This window comes from Danio rerio, chromosome 2, assembly GCF_052040795.2.
Source record: "Danio rerio strain M-AB ecotype USA chromosome 2, GRCz13ab, whole genome shotgun sequence".
NCBI lineage: Eukaryota > Metazoa > Chordata > Actinopteri > Cypriniformes > Danionidae > Danio > Danio rerio.
In genome coordinates this window covers 2,479,316-2,497,967 of record NC_141022.1, presented here as the reverse complement: position 1 = coordinate 2,497,967, position 18,652 = coordinate 2,479,316, and the positions used below count along the sequence as shown (strand labels likewise).

The following is an 18,652-nucleotide window of genomic DNA, read 5'->3' as shown; positions in this document are numbered from 1 at the left end:
GCATACACCCCATTGACAATACTAATTATTCAAGAGGAACATGAGCTCAGGAATATTATTGTACACCTAAAACAGCTTCAGCAGCTAGCAACATACGAATTACTCATCCCTGCACTGATTTTACTTCTGCTATTACTCAGAGTACGCAGCATGGTGTGCTGAGCTCAAATGGATTAATCCACCCACAACTCAACCACTACTCTGCGTAACCACAACAACTTCAGCATCACAGAAACAATATCAGACACTTACAGATCTTTCTGTTTACTATAAGAACACTTCATTCCCATATTTACACACAACAAAAGACACGACGAAAGAAGAAACTGTTATTTATAATGATTTATAATGATTAATTAAGCACATTTAACCCGCATAAAGCATGTTTTAAACTCTTAAGACCTTCAAAATACAGTCTTTTTCTTTTAAATGTACATTTTAAGAGATGTGACCATTTTAAAAATACATATAAAAAATATGAATAAACCACGAGGCATCAAAAATATGTCTTTCAATAATTTCCGTATGATTATATCATGTTATCATATCAATTAATGAAGATAAATGATGAATACACGCAGTGGTGTAAAGTAACTAACTGCAAATACTCAAATTACAGTAATTAATTACTTTTTCTCAGGAATTGTAGTTTTAAAAATGTGTATTTTACTCTCACTTGAGTACATGTTTAGCGCTGCATCTGTACTTTTACTCTACTTTCTCTCATTCTGCAGTCACTACTTTATTTTTTCTTGTCTATGAGGATTAGAATAATCAGTCCTGTGAGTCCAATCAAATCACACATAGAAGGTAAATCACATCATGATGAACTACCTCAACACATGTGCGATTTATAAATGCAGCAAACTGTTTGAAAGCACTAAAAGTGTCCGAGAAAATGTCCAAAATGTTAACACGCGTTGACCCAGAGACTGTTTAGATGATGTCACTGATGAGAAGATGACAGATGTTTACTGTATGGCAGGCGTGTCCAAACTACGGCCCGTGGGCCATCTGCGGCCCGCAATCAGTTTTGTGGCGGCCCGCGAGGCTTTTTATAAATATCAATAGAATCTGGCCCGCTATACAAAAATGAACGTAATTCAATAAATAACCACCGGGTGTCGCTATTACATGCATTCAATTAAGCAGCAGTTCTTGTTATGATCTATCTATCTATCTATCTATCTATCTATCTATCTATCTATCTATCTATCTATCTATCTATCTATCTATCTATCTATCTATCTATCTATCTATCTATCTATCTATCTATCTATCTATCTGTCTGTCTGTCTGTCTGTCTGTCTGTCTATCTACACACAGTTGAAATCTGAATTATTAGCCCCTCTTTGATTTATTTATTATTTTTTAAATATTTCCCAAATGATGTTTAACAGAGCAAGGACATTTTTACAGTATGTCTGATAATATTTTTTTCTTTTGGACAAAGACTTTTGTTTTATTTTGACTAGAATAAAAAGCGGTTTAAATTTTTTTATGAACCATTTTAAGGTCAAAATTATTAGCCCCTTAAGTCTTCAGAACAAACCATTGTTATAAAATAACTTGCCTAATTACCTTAACTTGACTAGTTAACTTGATTAACCTAGTTAAGCCTTTAAATGTCACTTTAAGCTGTATAGAAGTGTCTTAAAAATATCTAGTCAAATATTATTTACTGTCATTATGGCAAAGATAAAATAAATCAGTTATTAGAAATGAGTAACTAAAACTAATATGTTTAGAAATGTGTGGAAAAAAAATCTACTCTCCGTTAAACAGAAATTGGGGAAAAAATAAACAGGGGCTTATAATTTAGGGGGGCTAACAATTCTGACTTCAACTATATATATATATATATATATATATATATATATATATATATATATATATATATATATGTGCGTGTCTGTGTGATGTATGTAAAATTTGGCCCGCGACAACGTTTGTTTTTTTGCATCTGGCCCTCGGCCCAAAAAGTTTGGACACCCCTGCTGTATGGGGACCGAAATGGCCTTAAACACCCAGCAAGCACAAGACATCAACATGACATCACATTGACGTTGTACCCCAATCCGCTTGTTAAGTGTGACGTCACGCGAAGCGGCTTCCGGGTCCAAGCGCTCTATTCAACTGAATGGGGAGACTCATGAAATGGTGATAATAAATGTTTACAAAGCGATTTAAGGCTTTCGAAAATCACGATCGTAATATATATATGTCCGTGCCTAATATCCAATGGCCTGAAAGTGATTATTTTTTTATAAATTGTTAAAAGTTTTGGTATTTGTTATGCAGCAAGTCCAGAGATTGTTGTGTACACTATGACTTTATGTAAAATTAACTTTAATGTTTGACAGGAATAAAACGTGATCATAAACGAATGATTTCTCCACTCAGATGAGTGGCGACTTGGACCCGGAAACAGTATACATACGTCACAAACACGTCACCACTTAACAAGCGGATGTCGTGGGGACGCTGCGTTTTGTTTGGTATTTACTATGATCTTCTATGTAAAGCTACTTTGACACAATTTACATTGTAAAAGCGCTATACAAATAAAGGGGAATTAAGTTAAAATGAAAATCGGGTTGACGTCAGAACTCAATGTCAGACCAACGTCAATGTCCAACCGAAACCCAACCAAATATCAACGTCTAATGATGTCACAGCTTGAAGTTGTGTGAACGTTATCACTATGACGTCTATCAGATGTTGGATTTTGGTTGCCATCCCTAATGAACAAATATCAGTATTAGACGTCAATATGATGTTGGTTTAAGATGTTGGCTCGACGTTGGATTTTGGTCACTTTCTAACAACCTAAAATCAACCAAATATCAACCTCATTTAACGTTGTTATTAGACATCAAAATAACGTTATCTTTAGACGTTGGCTAGACATTGAATTTTGGTCACTTGACATCACAACCTAAATCTAACCTAATATTAACATCCCATGACGTTTTGTGCCTGCTGGGCACTACAGAATGGCACTACAGAATGTTACGTGTACACACATCTACAAATTACGTATAAATGTATCAGCTTTTTACAGCGTAATACTCACTACTCACTACTCATGAGTACTTTTGAAAGGGCTACTTTTTACTTATACTTTGAGTAATATTTACATTAGATACTTTTACTCTACTCGCACTACATTTTTAGGCAAGTAGTGGTACTTTTAGTTGAGTATGATTTTTCAGTACTCTTTCCACCACTGAATACACCTGACAAAACATGGCCGCCTGAAACATTCATCACTTTATCATATGAAGAGAAATTCAGTGATTTTATTTGAATAATATTTTTGCTTTTTAAATATTTAACTATATAGGTAATGGTTAAGATTGGTCACTTACAGAATGTTGCAACTCACATGAATGAAATACTATAGTAATTAATAGTAAAAAATACTATCATACTACACCACAGGTGTCAAACTCAGTTCCTGGAGGGCCGCAGCTCTGCACAGTTTAGTTCCAACCCTAATTAAACACACCTGATCAAACTAATCGAGTCCTTCAGGCTTGTTTGAAACCTACAGGTAAGTGTGTTGGAGCAGGGTTGGAACTAAACTGTGCAGGGCTTCGGCCCTCCAGGAATTGAGTTTGACACCCCTGTACTACACTAAGGATTATTCATTCATTCATTTTCTTTTCGGCTTTGTCCCTTTATTAAGGGTCACCACAGTGGAATGAACCGCCAACTTATCCAGCATATGTTTTATGCAGCGGATGCCCTTCCATCTGCAACCCATCACTGGGAAACACCCATAAACTCTCATTCACACAAACACACTACGGACAATTTAGCCTACCCAATTCCCCTATAGCGCATGTGTTTGGACAGTGGGGGAAACCGGAGCACCCGGAGGAAACCCGCACGAACATGGGGAGAACATGCAAACTCCACACAGAAATGCCAACTGATCCAGCCAAGGCTCGAACCAGAGACCTTCTTGCTAGCGAGAATGCTACCCACTGCGCCACCGTGCTGTCTTAGTAAACTTATAAACTATAATAAATAGTTTGCTGAATCACGGGCTGACCAGATATCACATAAAATTTTAGCAGTTTCTAAAACAGACTTTTCCAAACCGCGGTAAACTCTGAAACCGGTTATCGTCCAATGCCTATTCACACCCTGATGGTGTTTTCTCTATGACGTTTACGGAGACAAAGAGCGCGATCGTAGCGGCTGGAAGTTAGCATCTCCGCTACTTCCAGCACTTTTACATACGCCGCCGTCCATGTCTTGCTCGTCGTTTTCCATCTCCTCGGGCAGAGCTGGAGCTCCGGGGTCTCCTGGTTTAGGAAGGATCGATGATGTGCTGGAGACGTTCATAGTACCCGAACCTCCACTCACCATTAGAGCCTCGTTCCCCCGAGTGGAGCTGTAGCGCAGGTTAAAGGATCCCGTCGCCACAGAGGATGAGGAACTGGCTTCGCCTTCGGGATGTAAACACATAGTGGAGTATTTATCATAGTCCGAGTCCATTTTGGAGAAGTCATTGGTTGCTCCTTTTGTGGTCGGGTAAGCCGAGTTGGACCCCGCTGTAATAAGTAAAAATATGAAATACATAAATAAACTGAATGGAAACTAGGGCTGGGCGAAATGACAAAAAAAAAATCTGAAATCATTATACAAGTCATCACATATCACGATTACAATATTTATTACACTGCTGTCTGGAATACTCGATTGTGATTGGTCAGTTGTGATATTCCAGGGTGTGTTATTCTCAGATAACAACCGCTAAATAACACAGGCTCATCCAGGAACTGAGAATGTATCTGCTTGTGTATTACGCAACAGTTCTTGACTGTTTAGTGTTGTCTTGTGAATAAATCATATGTAGGTTAGTATATGCTCCATTCAGCCAGTTTTGTTTCTCTCAGCTTTGCGTTCTTGACTGTTTGGCGCCATCTAGTGTCTAAATAATGCGCAGGTTAGTGTATACTCCATCAGCTGTTTTAGTTTCTGTCAGCTTTGTGTTTTTGACTGTTTGGCGCCATCTTGTGACTGAATAATGCGCAGGTTAGTGTATACTCCATCAGCTGTTTTAGTTTCTGTCAGCTTTGTGTTTTTGACTGTTTGTCTTCATCCAGTGTCTGAATAATGCGCAGGTTAGTGTATACTCCATCAGCTGTTTCTGTCAGCTTTGTGTTTTTGAATGTTTGGCGCCATCTAGTGTCTGAATAATGCGCAGGTTAGTGTATACTCCATCAGCTGTTTCTGTCAGCTTTGTGTTTTTGACTGTTTGCCGCCATCTAGTGTCTGAATAATGCACAGGTTAGTGTATACTCCATCTGCTGTTTTCATTTTTGTCCGCTTTGCGTTTAATTAACGAATTAATAAAATATTACAGCTCAATACAATGTTATGTGTCTATTTTGGGGCAAGTAGCAATGTAATAAGCAGGATAAAGTAAATCCAGGATGGTTGTTTTCGCAGAAAAAACCCTTTAGTGTTATACAGCAGGGCTCGGCTTCACGTCAGACTGCCGATAAAGCCTCTTGGGATGTATTCTGTGATAACAACCTCCTGGGTGTACTTTATCCTAAACATATCACCCAATATGTGTTTATTGTGAATATGTGGCTAGGGCTATATTTTGGGAAACCACAAAAAGTGCCTTTGCATGTGCTTGCCAGCATTTTCTAGGTAAAATGAACACTACATGGTGGTGTTATGCTGCCGACTTTGGTTCCTTTTAAAGATTTACAGCATAAAGATTTACAGGGACACATTATCAACGATAACATCGATTTTGCATGGTTGTTAATAGATAAATGCCACAAAAACAGCTTAAACAACATCTCAATATAGACAACTTTTCCAGAGTGGTCAGTTTGCTCTGCAGCTTACCTCGTACAGTGTCATACTTGGGGCGTGGAGCAGACTTTTTATTTGTAAAAAACAAATAAGCAATGTAAAACCATGGTAAAAGAATGTTCCAGCAATGCTCTTTTCTCTACTCGTTTGCATCTAAAAACACTATCGTTGAGTTTGGGGAGGAGGTGTATGGGTCAGTAATATATTATGCCCAACAAGCTGATCAGCTTCTCACATAAATGACATGTATGAGAAAAAATAGCTCAGTCACATATTTGAGATTTGCAAAAATGTAGATGGCGCCCTCTAGTGGATTTGTCAACACAAGCTGCAAGCAGGTCTCAGCGGAATAAGAAAAGCTTTTTAACCCTGTAACGAGTGATCTCAAGTTACCTTTTAAAGCCTCCAGGCGCTCGTTTTTGACCCGCTGCACCTCGTCTGTGATCCTGGCGATGATAAAGTTGAGCGTTCGGCCCCATTTGATGGACTCGATGAGCATGTCCAGGCCGCGAGGGTTTTCTGCCAGGATGTCCAGCAGTTTGCTGGTGCGTTTCCCTCTGGTGGTCCTGCAGCTGATCTCCTCCGTGTCTTCCCTGGTCAGGATCTTCTTCGAGCGCAGATAATCAAAGTGACGGTCGGCGATGATCTTATCCACTAGGTACGGTCGCAACCTTTCTATGGCCTACGATGACAGACAAGAACTAATGATTACACACTGACAATACTGTGCAAAAGTCTTAGGCTAGTGGCAGATTGAAATAGTTAGACATTATTTTGATCATTAATTGTAATTCAACAGTGAGTTTACTTTCAGAGATGATCTGATCATCATCCAGTCTGTCTGATGGACAACTCAGTTAAGAAGAACTCTGGCTCATCTTGAAGATACTTCCACAAACCTACCAGCAAAGCTGTTCAAAGTTTTAGGCACTTGTGTAAAAATGCTGTAAAGTGAAGATGCTTTCAAAAAAAATTGATAAATACATTTTATTTATCAATAAACCTATATTACTAAATCAATTAAACATGTGAAATGACCACACTTTGCATTTAAAACACTAAGCCCAATAGCTCATAGTTTTTCAGGGAGCTTTGCAGGGAGGCTATTATATATCAGTATTTTTGAAGCAGGGAACATTTAAGACTGGCAAAAATGATTGGGCATGTGTCAGAGATTTGATCAGAGATTAGTGTGATTTCTCTTATTCAACAAAGATAAATAAATAAATAAATAAATAAATAAATGAATGAATGAATGAATGAATGAATGAATGAATGAATGAATGAATGAATGCATTTGACTGGTAGGCTTGTGCTTTACATATCATTTAAATACTGCTACTCTCTGTTGAATTGTAGTGTTTATTAAAAGCGTCTGCCTACTGAATAAATATCTGATAAGTTAATAAAAGATAATTATTTTTTATGTTTAATATAATATAATATTTTACTATAATATATATAGTAAAATAATATATATAAATATATATATAGCAAATAGTGTTTTTGAACCATACTATAGTAAAGTGTATTGAACTATATATATATATATATATATATATATATATATATATATATATATATATATATATATATATATATATATATATATATATATATATATATATAATATAAAATAAATGTATATAAATAGTTTCCCAGTACTGGGTTGGGGCTGGAAGGGTATCCATAGTATAGTTGGCGGTTCATTCCGCTGTGGTGACCTCTGAAATAGAGACTAAGCCGAAGGAAAATGAATTAATTAAATTTATATAAATAAATATATTTAGTAAATAGTGTTTTTGAACCGTATATTAAACGGTATAGCAAACTCTTTGTAATGAATGCTGCTTATCAACATTAAACTTATAATCTGTAATAAATACAGTAGTATACGTTAGCAGTGTATTATTGGTATAATACGCTATTATAAATTTGTAAACTGTAGTGTATTGAAGTGCAATAGTTATATATAGTATTTAAAAAGAATACACACACACACACACATATACATTATATATATATATATATATATATATATATATATATATATATATATATATATATATATATATATATATATACATACAGTTTAAGTCAGAATTATTAGCCACCTTTTGATTTTATTTTATTTTTTTAAATATTTCCCAAATGATGTTTAACAGAGCAAGGAAATTTTCACAGTATGTCTGATAATATTTTTCTTCTAGAGAAAGTCTTATTTATTTTATTTTGGCAAGATTAAAAGCAGTTATTAATTTTTTAAAAAACATTTTGGGACAAAATTACCTTCACCTTAAAATTCACCTCATCAACCTAGTTAAGCCTTTAAATGTCACTTTAAGCTGTATAGAAGTGTCTTGAAAAATATTAATTAAAATATTATTTACTGTCATCAAAGAGAAAATAAATTCGTTATTAGAAATAAGTTTTTAAAACTATTATGTTTAGAAATGTGATGAAACAATCTTCCCTTCATTAAACAGAAATTGGGAAAAAAATAAACAGGGGCCCTAATAATTAAGGGGGCTAATAATTCTGACTTCAACTGTATATATATATATATATATATATATATATATATATATATATATATATATATATATATATATATATATATATATATATATAAGTTTCCCAATACTGGAAGGACATCCGCTGCGTGAAACGTGCTGGAAAAGTTGCCGGTTCATTCCGCTGTGGCGACCTCTGAAATAGAGACTAAGCTGAAGGAAAAAAATAAATATATATTTATATATATATATATATATATATATATATATATATATATATATATATATATATATATATAAAATTCCCAGTACTGGAAGGGCATCCGCTGCGTAAAACATATGCTGGAAAAGTAATGTTTTTGAACTATACTATAGTTAAGTGTATTAAACTCTTCAGTGAACTCTTTATAAATGAATGTTACTTATCAATATTGAACTCATAAGCTGTTATAAATACTGTAGTATACGTTAGCAGTGTATTATTAGTGTTACATTAGTATTGTAAGCTACTATTAAGTGTAAACTGTTGTATGTATTACAGTATTGTGACATGTTTATACTGTTGTATTACCATAACAACAACAACAACATTACAACAGAATAATTCAAGTAACGTTAGCCTACTTTAGCATTGTTCATAAACACTAACATTTGCCAGAATTAGCCCACTGTAGTATGTTTTAATGTGGGTTTATTTAATCTCGTAGACCAATATGATTAATATGCTCGTCTTAGGTACTTCATAAAGCAGTTCACACTCTAATAAAGTGAAGTCGGAGTATAAAAACTTGACGAACTCATTTAGAAATCATTTGCTTTCAGATTTTTACACCTGATAAACGTTTGGTTGCATCGATCAGGTTTGTGGTCAGTGCCCCTCAGCGCTTTCACTTCTACTTTTAACGTAGGCATTATCTGATTAATAGATTCTCGATTTCATTAACGCGTTTTGTTTCGTTTTACTCACTTCCTTCTTTATATCGGCCATTTCGTCCTCCGTCAGGTGAGTAACATCCATCCTCTCTTTTCGTCGTGTTGTTTTTCACTACTGTTCAGTTTTTAACTCGCTCCGGTAAGAAAACGGTGCTTCAAATTCCACATCGGCGACCAGAAATCAGCCAAAATGTCCAGACACGAACTTGTTAGCACACGTTGGATCCACTCGTAGTTCTCATATAGTAAAGGGGAACTACCGGCGCTTTAACTTCCTTATTGATAGCCTACATACTTTCTGTGAATGACGCCATAACCCAGCATCACGTCATCATTTTACACGGGAGAACTTGTAAAATTTGTAAATTATGTAATATTTTCCTTTAATTTGTGATGATGTATAAACCCCTACATGTGTTTTCCCATTTACTTCTTTTTACTGTATTGGGATTGTATTTGTGCATTTTTCATACTCTGATAAAATAGTTGGGTTAAAAATACCCCAACATTAAACCCAACTATGGGGTATTTTAACTTAATGCATTGGGTTATTTTAAATAAATGTTTTTTTTTTCATTCTGGTATTACTCTATTACTATTACTACTATTAATTTTATAATTATGATAGTGTAAATAAATAAATGTCTCCGCTGGGTGCTAAAGACAACAATATTATTGCGTTAAGAGCTTAAATAAACTTTAGAATGCAAAAACAACATTAAGCGCACATATTAATGCAGCTGTTCTGTGTCAGTTAAATCAGTTGACTGTTAAAATTAAAAATTCTAACCCAACTGGTTGAGTTATGATATAAATAACCCAACAAAGCACATACTATTTAACCCAACTGGTTGAGTTACTAATAAATAACATAATAAAGGTTAAAAATAACCCAACAATGCACTATTTAACCCAACTGGTTGAGTTACTATTAAATAACATAATAAAGGTTAAAATAACCCAACAAAGCACCAAATATGTTTAACTTAATTATTGGGTTAAATAACTCAAGGTTTTTTTTAGAGTGTAACATTTGAAAAAAAGTTATATCTGAAATGTAAACTGTAAACTTAAAATTGTACAAAAAAACATTTACAAGCTGTGATACTTGCCAAAGGCGGCAGTTCAAGATATTATAATCTACAAAAAAAACGTTCTGAGAAGGTTCTCTTTTGGTTATAAAATAAATCCCAAAAATTAACCTACAATGAACGTTCTGGGAAGGTTATCTCAAGGTTATGAAAAAAAACCCTAAAAAAACCTAGAGGGAATGTTCTGGGAAGGTTATCTGTAGGTAATAAAATAACCATCGAAAATAGCCTGCAGGGAACGTTCTGGGAAGGTTATATTTTGGTTACCAAAAAAATAAAATAAAAAAACCTACAGAGAACGTTCCTAAAAGGTTTTTTTTATTTTCTGTTAATTTGAAAGTGTAAATGATGGAAATAAAGTTTAACTTTTTGACATTAAAAAAAATGTCTAATCTGTAATTTAAAGCCTTTTGGAGATTTTTCCATCTTGTCGTGGCTTCTTTATGCACATTAATTCAAATTTTTACCTGGGGCGCCCAAACTTTCGATCCCCACTGTTTATTAAGAGTACTAAATCTGATTAAATCATGGCTGATTTGATAAAACACAAAAGGAAAAGTGTTCATTTGTTAAAAACATACCATTGTTTTATTACAACTCTCTCACAACAGAGGACATTATTATAACAAAATGTGTTCAGCGCTTTTTAGGTGGCATTTCTTCTGGATAAGCTGATATACAAACTTATTTTTTTCTGTGTCGATCAATTCTGTGTGTTTTTCAGTTCAAGCGCATGCTTCAGACACTAAAATGAAGAATAAATGACTAAAGCATTTCCTATGGAGTCAGATCAGTCTCAAAAATAATACATTTATGAAATGAAATTCATACATGCATAGCGCAATTCACATTTATTAAATTAAGTTCGTAAATTCAAAACACAATTCATAAATACAACACACAGTTTATAGATTCACAAGTAAAAATCATAAATATTTTCGCCAAATGAACTGGATTTGTGTATTTTTTAATTATATTTAAACTTGCGAATTATATTTTGTAAATGTGTTATTTCTGAGACTGATCTAACTCCATACATGTCGATCAAATCTGTTGTTGTTTTTTTTAGTCCAAGTGCATGCTTCAAAGATTAAATGAATAACAAATTAATAAAGCATTTCCTATGGAGTCAGATCAGTCTCAAAAATAATTAATTTACTAAAAGTTCATACATCACAATTCACAATTACATAATCCAATTCATAAAATCAAAACACTATTCATAAACACAACACACAGTTCATGAATTCACCAGTAAATATCAGAAATATTTTCACCAAATGAATTGGATTTGTGTATTTCTGAATCATATTTAAGCGAATTATATTTTGTAAATGTATTATTTTTGACACTGATCTGACTCCATAGATGTCCATTAAATCTCCATCTCAATCTCTGGTCAGATCTGAAACCTCCTCTAGATGCTGCCGTACGACACTGTCTAGAACTTTACTGAACTCTTTGCACGCCGTCATGGCCGCCTCCATCAGTGTGTCCAGGTGGTCCTGATGGAGCCGGGCGTCCATTTGCAACAGGGCAATATTTCCACTACGAGGCAGCAAAGCCAGAGCCAGCGCTGTTCCTCCACCGCTCTCCTCTGCATGACACAGATCTGCCAGCGGGGTGTCCTCCACAAACCCAGCGCTGCACGCACACACATAATCGCGCATGGGGATCCCAGCGTCCACTAGAGCCAATGTAGCGGCATTGACACACGCGCTGTAGTTTCCACCGTCCGCCTGCAGGATCTACAGCGCAGGACAAATCAAAGACATGGTGCTGTTGTAGTCAGTTACATGTAATGTGAATTGTAATAGTATTTAAAGTGTCTTTGGAATCTTGTCATGTACTGCTACTGTTATAATATGAGTTATAGTTTGATCTGGCTCTTACGTTCAACAGAAAAAAATCATCACAATAATTTAAAGCCAATATGCATGCATGGATGGATGGATTGATGGATTGTGGGTGGATGGCTGGGTAATTGGGTGGAGGACGGATGAATAGTTGCATGGATGGATGGATAGTTGGGTGGGTGCAGGAATAGCGTTGGGTAGATGGATAGATAGTTGGGTGGGTGCTAGGATGGATGGATAGTTGGGTGGGTGCGTGGATGGATATATAGTTGAATGGATGGATAGTTGGGTGGGTGCATGAATAGCGTTGGGTAGATGGAGGATAGTTAGGTGCGTGGGTGGATGGATAGTTGCATGGATGGGTGGATAGTTGGGTGGGTGCATGAATAGTGTTGGGTAGATGGATGGATAGTTGGGTGAGTGCGTGGATGAATGGATAGTTGCATGGATGGATGGATAGCTGGGTGGGTGCATGAATAGCGTTGGGTAGATGGATGGATAGTTGGGTGCGTGGGTGGATGGATAGTTGCATGGATGGGTGGATAGTTGGGTGGGTGCATGAATAGTGTTGGGTAGATGGATGGATAGTTGGGTGAGTGCGTGGATGAATGGATAGTTGCATGGATGGATGGATAGCTGGGTGGGTGCATGAATAGCGTTGGGTAGATGGATGGATAGTTGGGTGCGTGGGTGGATGGATAGTTGCATGGATGGGTGGATAGTTGGGTGGGTGCATGAATAGTGTTGGGTAGATGGATGGATAGTTGGGTGAGTGCGTGGATGAATGGATAGTTGCATGGATGGATGGATAGCTGGGTGGGTGCATGAATAGCGTTGGGTAGATGGATGGATAGTTGGGTGCGTGGGTGGATGGATGGTTGGATGGATGGGTAGTTGGGTGGAGGAATGCAAAGATAGATGGATGTATGTATGATGGATAGTTGGGTGGGTCCATGGGTGGTTGGATTGATAGTTGGGTGGATGGATGGATAGATGGATGGATGTATAGTTGGGTGGATGGATGTATAGTTGGGTGGGTGCATGAATGAAGTTGGATGGGTGAATGGATAGTTGGGTGGGTGTGTGGATGGATAGTTGGGTGGATGGATGCAGAGATGGATGGATGGGTAGTTGAATGGATAGACGGATAGATAGATGGATGGATAGTTGGGTGAGTGCATGGATGGAGTTAGTTGGATGTTGGGATGAATAGTTGGGTGGATGGATGGATGGATGGATGGATGAATAGTCGGGTGGATAAATGGATGAATAGTCGGGTGGATGGACGGATGGATGGATAGATGAATAGTCAGATGGATGGATGGATGGATGAATAGTCGGGTGGATAAATGGATGAATAGTCGAGTGGATGGATGGATGGATGAATAGTTGGATGGATGGATGGATGAATAGTCGGGTGGATAAATGGATAAATAGTCGGGTGGATGGATGGATGAATAGTCAGATGGATGGATGAATAGTCGAATGGATGGGATGTATGGATAGTTGGGTGGGTGCACAAATGGATTTGGGTTGGTGGATAGTTGGATAGTTCGGTGGGTGTATGAATAGAGTTAGGTGGGTGGATGGATGAATAATTGGGAGCGTGGATGGATGGATAGATGGATAGTTGTGTATGTGGATGGATGGGTAGGTGGGTGTATGCTGGATGGATGGATAGTTGGGTGGGTGCATGGATGGAGTTAGGTGGTTGGTGGGATGGAAAGTTGGTGGTTGGATGGATGAATAGTGGGACGGATGATGGATAGTCGGATGGATAATGGAAAGTCGGATGGATGAATGGTTGGGTGGGGTGCACGAATAGATTTGGGTGGATGGATGGATGGATAGTTGGGTAGGTGCATGAATGGAGTTGGGTGGGTAGACGGATGGATAACTGGGTGCGTGGATGGATAGTTGGGTGGATGGATGAATAGATGGATAGTTGGGTATGTGGATGGATGGGGAATGAATGAATGGATGAATGAATAGTTGGGTGAATGCAAAGATGGATGGACTGTTGGGTGGGTAAATGCATGGATGGATAATTAATTGGGTGGATGAATGGTTGGATCGATAGTTGGGTGGATGGATGGATGGATGGATAGTTGGGTGGGTGCATGGATGGACTGTTGAGTGGGTGGATGAGTTGATTGACAGTGGGGTGTATACATGGATGGATGGATATTTATGTGGATGCATGGACAGTTGGGTGGATGAATGGTTGGATCGACTGTTGGGTGGATGGATGCATGAATGGATTGTTGGGTGGGTGGATGGACTGTTGGGTGGGTAGATGAAGGGTAGGATTGATAGTTTGGTGATTTTATGGTTGGGTGGGTGGATGGATGAATGGATAGATAGTTGGGCGGATGCATGAAGGGATGGATAACTGGGTGGATGCATGGATTGATAGCTGATTAAATGCATGGATTGATAGTGGTGTGGGTGGATGGATGAATTTGCAGATAGAATCCAGGGAAGATGTATGGTTGGACAGATGACCAACTGAGCAGATGGATGAGTGGATGAACAGATAAAGGCTTGGACGGATGTGCTTGAATGATGATGGACGGATCGATTCATGCATGGATCACTGGATGTTAAGATGTGTACAAATATGTGAATTAACTCATGCATGGATGGATGTACAGATGGATGCATGTGTGGATGATTTGGTATACGTTTTTAAAAACATCCAAAGTGCACTCAGTATCAATATACAATATGATTTACGGTGATGGATGAATGAAAGCACAGATGCATGGGGGCATTTAAGAATAGATCAACGACTGATGCAGAGATTGGTGGATGCAAAATTGGGCAGGTGAGTGGATGGATGATAAACGGCATGAATGTATAGAAGTCCATGTACCTTGACGTAGATGTCGATTTGTGAGCGTGGGTAGAGCTCAGTGAGCACCGCAGCCTCAAAGGTCTGTTTGAGGTGGAGGCTCATCTCGCTGGACTTCCGGTCTCCGTGTGGACGTCTCTTCCTCTCAGCCGTGCTGAACGTGGCCATGCTGTACTGACAGTTGATGATGGCACGATCATGCAAGGATTTACTGCGAGAGCCTCGAATCTACAGGGACAAAGATGAACTCCAACATGTTATTCAGGTAAACGATGATAAAATATTGGATGTTACACATAACCGACACGTTGGACAACGTTACCGCAGAGATTCTGGCCTGAGTGTTTTGTAATAATTATTGTCTTTTATTCACAGCACCATTTCAATCAATTATATTAGACAGTTTAACTTATTAAGAATTATATTATTATATTGAATCCACGAATACTTAAAAACATACGGAAATGTGTTGTTCTTGTTTTAATTTATTTTAAAAATAATAACAAATGAGATACCACTGACATTCTGACCACTGACAGAGAAAATATTCCCAGTTTCATATATAGTCCTGCTGAAAAATCCAGCTTGAACCAGCCTAGGATAAAGTGCTAATAATTTTGACTTCAACTGATAATCGTTTTGAATAATCGTGATTACAATTATGACCAAAATAATCGTGATTATGATTTTTTCCAAAATCGAGCAGCCCTAGCTAAGACCAGGCTGGAAATGGCTGGAAGTGGCCAAAAACCCACTAAAACCAGCCTGGTCGGCCAGCTAAATCCAGCCAATTATCCTAGGCTGGTTTAAGCTGGATTTTTCAGCAGGGTATACAGTTATTGGTTAAATACATCATAATACATTCTGATGATGTCTGTGAGATTTATGTGTTTTTTGCAATGACTGTAAAAAATATGGACGACGTGACAGCCCTTTTTCCCATTGAACGCCTTGAGGGCAAAACGCCTGCTTGACGGGCACAAACTGTCGCAAAAGACTGCTGAAATTGGAGCCAGACATGCGCAGAAGGACTGTCTGATGGAGCCAGAGGAGGAGCCGCGAAAATGAGCGGAGTCGAGCTTCCAATCAAACGCTTTATGTAAAATCAACCACGCCCCCCGAACTGCTCAGCGTGCGTTTGCTGTCATATCAACACAAATGGATGTAATAACGTTAACAAATATGAGGGTTTTATATATTCAATCGCGCCAGCTCCAGGCCGCAACACATAACTTACTCGCGGTGTCGCGGGCTGATTCCGGCTCACATGCGGCAGCGATGGCTCGCTCGGCCGCCGCATCTGGCTCGATTGACTCGGGCTGGAATTGGGTAGTGAGTCCAGGCATCCGGAGTAGGTCCAGCAGAGGTAACATTAGTCAGTCTGAGCTCTAAGAGATAAGTCTCCGGCAGGCGAGAATCTTGCCGGAACTGTGTTTTGCTATCTGGGTGGCTAGGCGTGTATCAGCAAACTAATAAAGCCCGAAAAAAGCCCTGAACTTAGCGAATAAACAGTGTTCCACCAGGATCATGTATGTCAGAAACTATAGTTTACTGCTGAACTCATTTTGTCATGGTAAAATAACACAGAAATCGAATAATAACATTTCAGTCTACTTCAGTCTCCTGCCGAAGCTCAGACGCGCTGCTTTGAGAAACTGTCAATCACAGCTGTCAATCACGATGACACGCCCAGCATTAAATTACTGCTAAAAACAAACTGTTTACAAAAATGAAGATCTGCACCTATTTCAGCACAATAACCAGTGCCTTAATCCACCAGAACCATCTTTCGGGACATTTTATTGCAAGTGTAATAATTTTTTTTATTTGGGCTCAAGTCTCCTTCATTAACACGGAGGAGGCGGGCTTTATGACTTGTACTGCAGCCAGCCCCCAGGGGGCGATCTAACGGCCGAGACCTTCACTCAAACGCAGGCTTGCGGCACACTTGGTTTTTTGTGTTACACTGTAAATTTTTTATACACGAAAAATAAGTTTATATAAACAATACCTATTTTTAATACTTTCCTTGTTGAAATTTCGTACAATATTGAATCTCTTAAGCTTATTAATAATAATAAGTTTCTTAAAGCTTATGACAATCTTTTTTTCTTAATGATTGATGCTGTGTATTTTATTTCTCTCTCTCCTTTCTTATTTTTTTGTTATTGTATTTTTTCTTCAATGCAGTGATTTTATTATTCTTGTAACGTTATTCAATAAAAAAAGAGATTTATGTGTGTCGCATTTTATTATTAGCATGTCCTCATAATTCACCATATCATTGTAATACCTGTAACGTTATCATACCCAAGACATCACACACACACACACCTCATGTGGCCCATACACCACGGCCAGAGCTTTAGTGTTGCCCTGCTCCAGATAAGCAGACCCGTCGGCCTGCGCGAACACACTCATGCGGGCCTGCACCTTCCGCAGCTCGGTCGCTTTCCGTCCGTCAAGCCGGTAACCCTGATCCGACAGCAGCTCCAGACCCGCCATATCTCTCCGCTTATTAACTGAAAACGCGTGTGTGTGATGAACTTCTTCTTCTTCTTGTTCTGCACAGGTCTTCTTCTGCTGTGGATTTTGCTTTCCTTGTGTATCTTCTACCGCCATCTGCTGGACTAATTTGAGTTCTCACTAATGCGAGTAATCCTCATATTTTAGGTTGTTCTCTAGATGGCAGAATCAGCTCACTTATGTTAAACCCAATCTTTGAATATTTAGCTTCTTATTGTTGTTTTAAAGCACATTAAGACTAACATATTCACACTAACACCTTTAATAGTGTACATGCAGGAGGACTTTTAATTTTTAGTAACCCAGTTCAAGCGCTTCCAATGAACTGCAGTAACAAAATAGCAGCGTTTAAGATCTGTTTTCCTTAAAAAAATCAATTATAATGATTTACGATATAAACTGGGTCTCAGAATGAACAAGAAACAATGCATTAAAATACCATTGTTCTGTAGTCTTTATAGGGACTTTTATTTTACTCCAGGATTTATAATGGAGTTTCTGCGCTCGCCTGCTGCTCCCGACAGCGTTTGATTTGTCAGCTTTTTAATCTCATTTTAGGCTTCAACAACTAAACGAATGCTTAAATATGTTTAACCAGTTATATTTTAATGACATTACAACATCGATGCTGTAAAAGGAACCGTATGAAATTTAAAATAGTCACATTAACATTTGACCAGAAGTTTATCGGTAGGGGGAAAACACTAGCTGTGCATTATAGCCTATTTTGATTTTACAGGGACTTTAATACAGCAGTTTCCCTCATAGAATCATCATCCTCCAGTCTTAATCAGCACGGTGGTATGAATAAATCAGCACAGAATTCAATAAAAAGAGAAAAGGTAGATTTTTCCTGTACGGCACAAATCAATTTGGCCCAAATTATGGGAAAGTTGGCAACTCTAGAGCGAATGTCAGCCCTCATTTCTTCTCAAAGGTGTAAAACCAGACTCTGGTCAATAAAAGCCTGTATTGAGAGTGATATGGATGATACGTTTCACTGGGAAAGTTCCCACCAAACCTGTTTTCACT

The 18,652-nt window shown here is 37.7% G+C and overlaps 2 protein-coding genes across 6 annotated transcripts; both read right to left on the bottom strand.

Moving 5' to 3' along the window:
• Nucleotides 1-327: 327 nt before the first annotated feature.
• bcl10 (BCL10 immune signaling adaptor) lies at nucleotides 328-9,557 on the bottom strand. 4 transcript variants are annotated; one of them, XM_087240325.1, is made up of 5 exons: nucleotides 9,328-9,557; nucleotides 6,656-6,758; nucleotides 6,241-6,529; nucleotides 1,993-4,565; nucleotides 328-974 (listed from the first exon to the last, which is right to left on the bottom strand). In XM_087240325.1, exons 2-4 carry the CDS (start codon nucleotides 6,677-6,679, stop codon nucleotides 4,180-4,182), a joined length of 699 nt encoding a protein of 232 aa, XP_087096451.1. In that variant the 5' UTR covers nucleotides 6,680-6,758; nucleotides 9,328-9,557; the 3' UTR covers nucleotides 328-974; nucleotides 1,993-4,179. The 4 variants fall into 4 exon arrangements, with proteins under 4 accessions (XP_087096451.1, XP_087096450.1, XP_087096449.1 ...); XM_087240324.1 differs by lacking the exon at nucleotides 6,656-6,758 and having other exon boundaries at nucleotides 1,993-3,460; nucleotides 3,628-4,565; XM_087240323.1 differs by lacking the exon at nucleotides 6,656-6,758.
• Nucleotides 9,558-10,945: 1,388 nt separating this feature from the next.
• Nucleotides 10,946-17,652, bottom strand: exosc4 (exosome component 4). 2 transcript variants are annotated; one of them, XR_015477600.1, is made up of 3 exons: nucleotides 17,429-17,624; nucleotides 13,576-15,322; nucleotides 10,946-13,452 (listed from the first exon to the last, which is right to left on the bottom strand). XR_015477600.1 is itself a non-coding variant. In NM_200739.4 (3 exon segments), coding segments are annotated over 3 exon segments (738 nt in total). In that variant the 5' UTR covers nucleotides 17,600-17,652; the 3' UTR covers nucleotides 10,946-11,772.
• Nucleotides 17,653-18,652: the final 1,000 nt, after the last annotated feature.

Excerpts from the sequence above, each read along its gene's own strand:
- bcl10 (XM_087240323.1), bottom strand. The coding sequence starts at position 9,378 with ATGGATGTTACTCACCTGACGGAGGACGAAATGGCCGATATAAAGAAG. Across the intron at positions 6,530-9,327 it reads TGGCCGATATAAAGAAGGAA|GCCATAGAAAGGTTGCGACC; the intron begins GTGAGTAAAACG and ends CTGTCATCGTAG. Across the intron at positions 4,566-6,240 it reads GCGCCTGGAGGCTTTAAAAG|CGGGGTCCAACTCGGCTTAC; the intron begins GTAACTTGAGAT and ends TACTTATTACAG.